Source organism: Fundulus heteroclitus, chromosome 4 (genome assembly GCF_011125445.2).
Source record: "Fundulus heteroclitus isolate FHET01 chromosome 4, MU-UCD_Fhet_4.1, whole genome shotgun sequence".
Classification (NCBI taxonomy): Eukaryota; Metazoa; Chordata; class Actinopteri; order Cyprinodontiformes; family Fundulidae; genus Fundulus; species Fundulus heteroclitus.
The window spans coordinates 7,275,590-7,287,265 of record NC_046364.1 but is presented as its reverse complement, the minus strand read 5'-3'; the positions used below and the strand labels follow the sequence as shown (position 1 = coordinate 7,287,265).

Here is an 11,676-nt window from a genome sequence, read left to right as displayed (position 1 = left end):
AACAATAACCTGTAACGCTTCTCCTGTCACTCTGATCAGTCGCCCAGTCTGCATCGCTGTATGCTATGAGCTGAAGTTTCTCCTCGCTCCTCTTAAAGCATAAACTCTTGTCTATTGTCCCTTTCAAGTATTTCAACACGTGTTTTGCTGTTACCAAGTTACACTCCCTTGGTTGTGACAAATATTGTGAGAGTTTACTTACAACCCAACTAATATCAGGTCTTGTGCACATCATGAGATATATTAAGCTTCCTATAAGCTCACGATACAATCTTGGGTCTACAAGTTCGCTTTCACTTTCAAAGTTTAACTTCTGTTCACATGGAGTGCATCTAGTACCACATTCAGACATACCAAATTTCTCCAGTATTTTAGTTATGTGCCTTTTTTGGTTAACTTTTATTTCTCAATCTGTCTGTGTAAAATCAATGCCCAAAAAATGTTCAAGCATCCCCATATGTCTCATCTTAAACTTTGCTTTCAGCATGTCTTTAACACTGTCCATTAGAGAATCCTCACTTGTTGCTATAATAAGATCATCAACCCAAATGATTAGAATCACTCTATTATTTGCTGTATGTTTTGTATACACACAGTGATCTGCTTCATTTTGTACAAAACCATTTTCAGACAAATAATCAGATACCATATTGTTCCAATTGCGTCCTGATTGTTTTAAACCATACACGCCACCACTTTATTTTACTTCACATTCCAACATTGCGCATGTTGCACAATTTATAGTCACACCCATTAATGACGTCATTGAAGAGCACTCATTAGAATACACATGTCAACAGTAACCCAAGGATAGGTGAGGAAGCCATAGTGAGGCTAAAGCTAGGCTAGATTAGTAATAATGTGTTTTAAAAGTGCTTATGTGTTAGAAACAAAGACACGTCACAGCAAAAAGAATTAACTTACAATTGAGAGAGTCTGGAACACCAAACTACAATCCACACCACACAATGTAGCAACAGAACAGACAAAGTGACGCAATACGCCTTTTCGCAAACCTTTCTTAAATTGTTACTAAAAATATTGATCTGCTTTTTATTTTTACAATTGATCCATTTACAGAATATGATCACATAAAGTAGAAGGGAAAAACAAGTTACTGTAGTTTGGCCAAGATCAGGAGTGTTCAAAGTGCCACCCAGTGCCTAAATGTGGTCCTCGAAATAGTTTGGAGTTGTCCATTACTGCTGTTCGGGAATGGTACAAATCTGGCCCTTCAGCAAATGGTGCTAAAGCAAATGCACACTTTCTGTAAATTTTATTAAATTACAACTTACTTTAAACTTTATTAGGTCCCTGAAGGGCAATTATTTTGCAGCAAGTAGTAGTAGTAGTAGTAGTAGCAGCCATCACATAATCACACAAACAATACAGACAATAGACAAGACAGAAGGAAAAGAAGTGACATAAAAATTAAAGGAGATGAATCAATATCACTGACAAATTTTGTTGGATGTCCTGGTGGTTGGGAATAGACAAAAAAATTGTAGACCAACAAAATAGAAAAAAACAACAACCCAAAAACAGGATGTTTTTCTTTTATTAAGGCAATCCCCTTAGAAGATCTATTTTTAGACTTGTAATAATTACTTTCTTCTTTTTATCAGTAAGATATTATGTTCTTAATATATTTCTGAGCAGGTAAAAAAAGAAATGAATTCACTTTAAAATAATTTTGCTTTTGTAAATTAGAATAAAAAAAATGTCACCCCTGAGTGTTTTTAACTTGGCAATATTGGCCAATGTGGCAAAATATTTGGAGACCACAGGTCTAGACTTAACACCAAACCTCACCGAGCCACTGTAAGGAAACCTTCTCAACATACAGTTTTACGTCACTAATCCTAATCACTTGGCTCATGAACAAACTGGAGGATTCCAGAAGAGGATTCCCAAGGCTTATACAAAAAACACCCAGAAGCAAGAGATGTCCATTTCAAGTCAGGCCTCTCAGCCGTGGAACTGACTGGCTGCCTGAACATGGACTGCTTTGTTTAGCCATGGGGCAAACACAGCAAACAGGGAGTTGTGAGGAGATTGATGTCAAAGCCATTCAGGATATGTATAAAAAATTTGTGCTGGAGTGCCCGAGTGGAGTACTGTTTTTGCACGAGTTTAAACGTTTCTTTGGTGTGGACCCAACAGGGGAAGCATCTGATTATGCGGAGAATATGTTCCGAGCCTTTGACAAGAATGGGGTAAGAAAGCAACAGCTCCTTGTCATAGTTCACGTCATTCATTGTATTAAATTATAAGACAACTTGTCTCATTAAACTCATCTTTTAGGACAATACGATCGATTTTCTTGAATTTGTAGCAGCACTGAATCTTGTTTTTCGGGGAGACTTGGAGCATAAACTACGCTGGTCATTCAAGGTGTATGACAAAGACGGTAATGGCTACGTGGACAGGAATGAGCTGCGGTCAATTATTGATGTAAGTCACATAAAGAGAATGCAAATGTTATGCTTAAATGGCCTCTTAAAGGTTTTTCATAAGTTTACCACGATACATTCCTATCTATCTATCTATCTATCTATCTATCTATCTATCTATCTATCTATCTATCTATCTATCTATCTATCTATCTATCTATCTATCTATCTATCTATCTATCTATCTATCTACGTAATTTGACTAATTTAAACTTGTCAGTAGTTAGACACGTGTGACATTCTCACCATATAATACTATTCAGTAATAAAATAGCAAGGTTTCGTTGAGATTAGGGTATTTAAAGAAACATGCAAACATGTTTTATTTGCTGCTTTTGGAAACAGATAACTAGAAGTTAGTCCTACTTCTGCTACAATATGACATGTTTGTAGGGTAAAACAAGAATGCAAATGATTTTAGCTGGTTAAACAGTAATGGTACAAGCTGTGGTAACCAGCTTGAAGTCTGCTGCTTTACAGATAGGCTGCTCAGTAAATATTCTAGTCTTAAAGCAGCTTTACCTTAACAATGCTAATAAGTGGCATTAATTTAGGTTTCACAGCATGACTGTCAGTGACCTTTACAACAGATTTTATTTTCAAGTAGCCAAATATTTCTTTATTTCAAGGTGGAAAGAGTAGAAGTCCTTATACACCCAAACTATTTGGCATTGAGCAGCTAGATGTGGGAGAGGGACAGTGCTGTAACACCATGTTCGGAAGAGCTGAAAAAAAAACCTCAACCCTTTCTCCTAAGATTGCTTTAAAATTACGTTAAAATAGACACGTCATGCTTTTCAGTTCTTCCTTTTCACACTGGAATCATTCAGTTGTGGTATATATAAAGTGGAACTGCAATGCTTTGGTCTGAATTCCTCCTTAATTTACCCGCTTGTTTTGTACTGACGTGCGTCTGAGAGCAACTTGGTGTGGTCTCTTTAAATCTAAATATGGCATGTCACACCCTGCACCGTCTCCGGGATGCAGAGCGTTCCACTCCACCCCATTTGGCCATTTTAGTAGTCTTCTGGGAGGACAACTAAACATCTTGACTTATCCATTTGTGGTTTCGGCCTCATTGAGTTTGGACTACAAGATTGCTCAGAGAAATAAAAATGGCGGATTCACCAAATTGTTAAGCTGGAAGTTCACGACCGTGTTAAGCAGTTCCGCAGCAAAGCGTTGTGGCGTAATAGTGAAAAAATGTAATTAAAAAAAACATAACTTAATGGGCAATATGACCAAAAATTCATATAAAGATATCTACTCTTGGAAAGACTACCTTAACCTTTTCTGCATTCCTCGAGACTCCAAGTACCCAACATAATGTAGTTGAGGACTAAAAAAAGTGAAGTTTGCATGTTATTCACCCTTTAAAAACCAGGAATGGTATTGCAGAAAGTTGTTTCAGTTTGGACACACTAAAATTTTATAACATTTATCTACCTTGATATTGGTAACTTTTATACTTATCAGTAATCACATTTTTTTCTGGATTGGAATTAGATTAACAAAACTGCTAACTCTAACTATAGGATGCATTGAGTGTTCACCATTTGGGTAGTTAGAAGTGGCAACACGGACATTGTTGAGCATATCAATAACAAAGTAAATAAAAAAACATATGTAGTATTTATATAGTAAATATAAAATGGCTCATATTATGAACAAGGTATGTGTTGTAAGGGGAATCAAAAACAGGAATGTTTATCTGAGTCTTTTGTCACTGACTATGATGACTATGATATATCTATTTTTAAAACTTTGTATTATGTGTATATATATATATATATATATATATATATATATATATATATATATATATTTATATGTATATATATGTATATGTATATGGATTTGCTGTCACCATTTATTGTGTTCCAGATACTAACTTTGCAGGAAGTTATCTGAATATCTTCTCTCCTGTTCCATTTTTTTCCCCTTCATTTATTGACTCAGAGCATCTATCGGATCAAGAAATACTCAAAGAAAGACATGAGCGAACCCCATCTTACAGTTGATGAGGTTGTGGAACGAATATTAGATGCTGTTGATTTTGACAGAGATGGTGAGGAAATAGAGTCACAACATAGTAGAAAAGGTACTACAAGGCGGGCACACTAAACATGTCTTTTTCTCACTTCACAGGTCACATTACTTTGGATGAGTTTGTTAAAGGCGCACAACAAGATCCATGGTTGCTTAATATGTTGAGGTTGGACATGAATCCGGCTGGATGGGTTATGGAGAACAGAAGAAAGAGTGCACATTTCTGATGTGTCAGATTCATACTTGGTGTGATGTGAAACAGATGCAGTCATGGCAAAAGCACGGCAGATTTTTATTCCAATCTGGTGAAAGCCTAATCTGGCTAACCAGGCTGACTTATGCCACATGCACTGCGTCAGTCAGTCTGGTAAGGAGCTGGCAGACCCGATTTCAAAGGCAGGACCAACAGGGTCAGTGTCAACAGGCTACAACCAATCGGATAACTACGGATGTGACGCAAAAATCTCCAAGCGACGCATTCTGTTTTTTTTCAATTTGTAGTCTGTGAAATATGTCCTGCCATCGAGCAAACTCTCCAGGGATAACATTTTTGCCGCTTTTGTCTAAAAAAAGGGTACATGGTGTACTCACATGCACATTATGAATTTTCCAAGGCACCAAGCAACAGACGTTTCTTTATGAATATTGTTATGGCACCAGAAAAGTGCTGCTGCATTATGGGTAATTCTGCTGCTGAGAGTGATGCATTGTAAGGTCCCACCTCCCGCGCTGTGATTGGTCCGGTCTGTTTTGGGCCGGATGGAATGGAGCCTTACCAGACTGATTTATGCTCCGTGTAATTCAGTCTGCCTGGCCAGGCTAGTAAAAGCCATCTCATTTTCCATCCGTCTATGCAGTTTCGTTTGAGCAGTTAGTTTTACATTAACCAGTTAAAAAATGTATTGTTTTCATCCATTTTAATTAGTTAACCATGATTTGGCTTTTCACACTATAACAACCCATTACAATAATTATTGTAGAAAAAAAAGGATGTTTATTGGCTTGTGTACATGACTCTGGTTTCACTGTTACTGCTCTTCTAACGACCATGCTTCAATTTACTCACCGAAAATATTCTACCACCATTCCTGTTTAGTTATTTCTAATGGTGCATTTTACACAAATCAAAAGCCTTCTTGTCAAAGTGTCAATGTGTAAATAATGACTTAATATAATGCTTTTTTAAAAACTTTTGTGTGGTTTTATGCAGATTTTTCTTTCTGACTTCATGCTTTATCAGCAACCACATTCATGATAAAGAATTATCGTGGTTTAAAAAAAATGTCCTGCTTATAGCGACAATGTGCATCTAATTTGGCTTTTTATTAGAAAAACTCCAGTACTGTTTTATAAATACATATTCTGCCAAAGTCTAACAACACAAAAAAATCACATCAAAAATTATAGCATCTCATAGCTAGTTTATAGATACATAGGTGGCGGAGCACCCACTGGGAGACGCCTTGTTACTTTGCCATTTCTAATTACAGTAGCTGAAAGGGAACAAACTTGTCAACCTTACGCGTTTTACCTATCTGTGTTCTATATGAGGATGTGCTGTCGGAGTAGAAAACAAGCAATGTCAACCGTAGATCATTCCATTTTCCGTTTTCTGTTGAAATGGAGGACCATGCATACTCTTTGCCCAGTGAGAGGGAAGGAAAAGTAAACAAGAAAAGAAAAAGAAGTAATAACCGGGAGAAAACGAGAGTCTATATCGCCATAGCTTTTATCAGTTGGAGTTGCGATAATTAATGAGGGAGCGGGCATTCAAAACGTAAAAGGTTGCAGACTTTCTGCTGGACAGGTAAGTTAATTCAGTATAACAGTATAACAGTGAAGTTTATTTTTGCCATTATGTTAGAAACAGGGCAGGGTAATCCAGCGACTACACTGCTATCCAGGCAGAGAAGGCACGTTTTTTTTTGTTTCTCTCTCTCCCTCTCAGGGAGTTTGTGAGGGGTGGAGTGATAGTTTAACTGGTTCATGGTGACTGTTTCACAGCAGCTCGAGTGGCTCTCTTTATGACTCATGTTTAAAGCTACTTATTTTAGAGCCAAAACGAGCGACTTCACGTTCAGAAACAATACCAAAAACCCACAACTCAGAATTTACAAGCAACTTTACAAAAAACATGCCCAAAGTCAATTAAAATAAGCGGACTTGGTAACAGTGCCAAAAACCATTTCAAAGGAAGAACATAGTAAATAGGTATTATCAGTAGCATGATACTAAATACACAGAGGACTTATGACTGTTGTAGTAATTATTACATGCTTAACGGAGGGGTCATTTGTAATTTATTTAGCGCACCACTAGATTGATGTAAATATTATACATTGGGGCTTTAAACCTGAGTTATTTATTTAGAAATACTGAGATATTGATTTCTATTTTTTTTCCTGACAGAACTTCCCATTTCTTAGTTCCACTATTTCTTAGTTCTTGGTGGATTTACTGGTCTGTTTTGGATTTTTTTTAATATATTTCCTGTTCAGCTTCTTCTGTATTTGGTAGAAGAAATTTCTATGATGTTGAGCTGGAACGGTTTTACATCAACTAAGGACTTCATAACCACGATACTTCAACATGCCTCTGTGCTTCACAGTTAACATAAAGTTGTTTCCCTAGAAAACTGTATTTGCTGTTACATGATTGGTAGTTGCAGCTTACCGTAGGGCTACATAATACTGTTTTTACAAGTTTTTGGAGATTGCAGTCTCCTTCCTTCTTGGATGGCCAGAACAGGACAATTTAACAGTTGTTTCAAGTGTCCTCTAATTTTAGAGTATTTTCCTTACAATAGAATAGCTTATTTCAAACAATTTGAGAACTCTTTAAATCCCCTACCAGGCTCATAATATGCTCCACTCCTCTTTCTGTGGGCTTCATCCGGCTTTTTCAGTCTTACCATGGTGAGCAATCACACTTCAGTCCTGAGAAGCACATCAAACTAAATTTCTGTCATGATTGTGTATAATTGTATCCACTTTAAGTTGGAATAACTGTATGGGTATCATAGCTTTTTCTTCAACAGAAATTGCATTTTCTAAAAACTGATTCTAGCTTTATATAGTTTTTAATTGTTCAGTTGTATCACCTGGATCTCAGTATTGTTAAATTTGATAATACATTTCCAAATGTCCAAATCCATTAAAAAAAAGCAAAAGCAAAGTATAAAGCAAAAAGGCTCTCATAAGTGGGACAATTTTTTTTACTCCTGCTAAAGGCTAATGTTAAGCAAAATATTGCTCTTTCTAGATTCCATGCTGTTTTAAAAGAATGCATTTTATTATTTAATAATAATTTGTCATATAACTGCCTGCATCAGTTAGGTCAGCTCGAAAGAAATCAATCTTTCAAATATTGGAATAAGTTCAAGAGTAAACAAATCCGTGTCTGCAGTTTTGCTAGTGACCAGCCTCAGGCCATTTATTGCCTTCATTTATGTTATGTTGCACGTTTGTTCATTCCTCTTGCCCTGGTTTCAAGTGCATGCATGTCTCTGCCTTCTTAATTGCTATCAATTGAAAATAACATCTCTGTTTAGATTGCTACAAATAAGTTTATGGTTTTAATCCTAAATAGTAATACCTTCATTTATTACCTTTATTTTAATGACAAATTATCCATTTTCCAGTTGTCAAGGTACTGTGTTACTCAGATGCTGAGCATTTTGCTATAGTGCAGATAGAAAAAAATAAACAAATAAAATGAATTATCATTCTAAGGTATCCCTTCAGTGAGTTATCACATAAACATTGGAGACAGCAGAGTGAAGAAGGGAGATCTGGTTTGTGGATTAGAGGTTTAAAATTAGGTTGCAGGAGTCTTTAGCTGAGAATAAGCTTCTTTGTTGGGGTCAAACCTAGCATAAATCAGTTGGCTCGCTCAGCTCTGGACCCTGTTGGAGAGACAATTAAAACATGTAGTTAGATGGTCGCATATTACTGTTTGCTAATGCGCTATCTTTAGAATTTTACTTTACTAAAATTATTTGAGATTTCAAAAAGAGAAACATTGGTTTCACTCAAGTTTTTACATTTCAACTCATCACAAAGCTGCAATCCGCACATATAAACAGTTTAAAGAAAAAATTAAAAAGGACAACGTTTAGTTTCACTGAACACACTGAACATCATAAAACTCACATATTTGATAAATGAAGGGATTCACTGAACCACACTGTGGACATTGAGTGAAATTGTAGATTTATTCCTTATTTACTTTGCCCCATCACTTAATATTTATCATTATTATTTTTATCGTTTTTTTTTTGTTTTTTTTTTTTGTTTTTTACATTTTTGTGATGTATTTCCCTGCAAATGCATACAGTGATTTTTGCGTGGTTGCTCTGTTTTACATGTAGTATTCAGTACATGAGAGAGATTCCTTGTAAGGTCCCTTGTGCTAACAACTTGGAGGTTATGTCTCCCGGATGTCATTGAATTTAACTGTCCGTCATAGTTATTCCTACTCGTATTGATAAAATTGAATTTGAAGGGACTTGCAGAGTAGTCTTCTGCAGTTGCAGATTTTTTTATGTTTGTCATGCCTTAACATAAATGTGTCATGCCTAACATAAATATGTTGATCCAAGGATCACACAGTACATTTGCAATTATTCCCTTCTAATCTTTTCACCTGTGTCCATATTTATACAAGTGTGTGAAGTGCAGGGAGGAAATAGTTTTATAGTAGAATTGGGTCATGGTACAGATGGCTCAGACCTTCACAAATATCTTAAGTCATTTATCTAATCATATGAATAAACATGGCAGCATAAAATGTAATATTCAGCAATTGTAAATATATATATATATATATATATATATATATATATATATATATATATATATATATATATATATATATATATTTTTTTTTTTTTTTTTTTTTTTTTAAATCAGATTAAATATGGGTAAATACCTGGATATTAGGAATGCTTTAATTTATTTTAGAGTTTGAAAACAAAATAAAATGCAAACAGATAAAATGCGACAGCTATTTAACTAAAATTTAACATTAAAATTGCAGTTGTACTCTATAGGTATAGTGAATTATCAACAGATGATACCTGGTGTGTTAAAATCCCAGTTCAACAATTCTGTTTCAATGCCATTACCATTTATTTCATGAGAGGTTTGGACTTCGGGGTACACTTTAAAATCAGTTAATTTTTTGTTTAAATCTTCTTTCTCTATTAAATTAACAGGCGAGCAGATTCTGAATTTGATTCTGATTGTTTCGGAACACAACTGGCACCGTTTCTTCTTGGGATGCTGCCCTCTGCTGGACATTCGGGAAAATGACACTCTTCTTCTAATGTTTTTCTTTTACAGTTTTGATGTCGAACACTAAGAAAACTGATTAAGTACAACGCTGGTAGTGTATACGGATCTGGTTCCTATCTACTTTTCTTGGTATAGCCATCACCCAAATCTTTCTAAATACTAGGTGACATATTTGATTTTCCACTACATCCTACAAGGGAGTAACCTTTCTCTTGAGAGGAAAAACATTTTTAAGTTTGGTGAGAAATTTACTGTCAAGCCAGACTGTAAACTCAGAGCAACAAACATGTGTGGGTTGATGCATGGTAGAAATCAGTGTATATTTTAATCAGTCCCAACAACAGGAATTCTTATAAAGAGGGATCATGGTTTCTTTTGTGTTATATCAACATAAACTGCCATGATGGGCCACTTGACGCTACTTATCATCACATTCTTAAAAAAAGACATGTCTTCTCTTTGTTGCATAAATACAACTGCAACACAAACATCTTCTGAGAAAAAAGCAGCACAAATATGATATATCACTATTACATTTAAAAGTATTGAACTCCTAATTACACAGGAAAATGGGCCTGGTATGATTCCAGCAAATACAGACTGATTGTGGTTTTATGTACAATAAATAAATACATCAAATAAAATTAAAGACAGTATTGATTAACAGAGATAATTAGTTTTAAACTGAAATTATTTTGTTGCCCTCTAGTCTAGTAATGTGAATTATACCTTTCTGAGAGACAGCAGTTGAGTCTCAGCTTAGTGTAGCCTTTACAGGTCTCAATCAGTAATAATAACATCAAAAAGTTATTTTATGTCAATAATTCTATTAAAAGGTTAACTTCATATAGCGATTCACAAAACCCATAACATATGTTGTAAATGTTGTGCTTTATTTGGATTTGAAGGTTCCAGAGCCTGGAAGAAAAAAATTATTACAGCAACCTACATTTCTCAACAATATACAAACAAAAATGCAAATAGTAAATCCACCCTTCATCTAGGCAAAAGGATACATCCATACCCCCCCCCCCCCCCCCCCATGGTTTGGTCCATTGTACCAACAGCTAACACCCATAAACAGATGGTTTCAATTCAATTCAATTCAATATTATTCATATAGCGCCAATTCATGAAACATGAAACAAGGCACTTTACAAAATCAAATTCAATCAGATTATACAGATTAGTCAAAAATTTCCTATATATAGTTTGCCATCTGAGGAGCAGAGGAGCTGCATCTGTAAAGCACAAATAACTTACCTCCAGTAAATTAGTACTTAAAGCCAGAGATGTCCCACATTTTAGATGTGGAAAGCTCATAGCCACCTCTTTCCACCAGTGGATGTGGCGCTGCACTGCTGGTGCCACAAATCATGTTTTCATGAATGTTATTTATGCTTTTTGATTTTTGTTTTACCACTTGGACACACGGTATGAAATGGACCAAATGTAGAAAACACCCACACACACACACACATGATTACAATAAAACACACAGGCACACACATACCGCCTCCACTGTGATTTCCCGCTTTCTGTTTTAGTTGTAGTGTCAGAAAGGTCAGATCAGAGATCTCAAACTGTAGTGTTTGTTTTTATTTATTTTTTCATTTATTTAGCTGTTTGTTTTTCCTATGCATGCCTGTAATGTTTTTTTTTATTCATACACAGCACTTTGAATGTCTTGTTACTGAAAAGTGATACACTTACCTTACCTTACCTACTAGATTTTTTTTAAACTGTGTGTGTCGTGTATTAGAGGTCATGTGAGAGGCCTACAGTCCTGTTAGCATTAGCATGGCTGGTACTATCTGGCCAAAGAGCGCACGCCTTCCCTGACGGGGCTATCACCTCAGACTGGCTGGTATACAGCTGAA

At 35.6% G+C, this 11,676-nt stretch overlaps 1 protein-coding gene across 1 annotated transcript; it reads left to right on the top strand.

The window, feature by feature from the left end:
- Window positions 1–1,929: 1,929 nt before the first annotated feature.
- On the top strand, window positions 1,930–5,691 carry LOC105931880 (guanylyl cyclase-activating protein 2). Its single transcript, XM_012870765.3, has 4 exons — window positions 1,930–2,216; window positions 2,305–2,454; window positions 4,413–4,521; window positions 4,602–5,691. Exons 1-4 carry the CDS (start codon window positions 2,019–2,021, stop codon window positions 4,727–4,729), a joined length of 585 nt encoding a protein of 194 aa, XP_012726219.1. The 5' UTR covers window positions 1,930–2,018; the 3' UTR covers window positions 4,730–5,691.
- The last annotated feature ends 5,985 nt before the right edge of the window (window positions 5,692–11,676 follow it).

Coding starts and splice junctions, on each gene's coding strand:
- LOC105931880 (XM_012870765.3), top strand. CDS start 2,019: ATGGGGCAAACACAGCAAACAGGGAGTTGTGAGGAGATTGATGTCAAA. Junction 2,455..4,412: donor AGCTGCGGTCAATTATTGAT/GTAAGTCACATA, acceptor TTATTGACTCAG/AGCATCTATCGGATCAAGAA. Junction 4,522..4,601: donor TGTTGATTTTGACAGAGATG/GTGAGGAAATAG, acceptor CTCACTTCACAG/GTCACATTACTTTGGATGAG.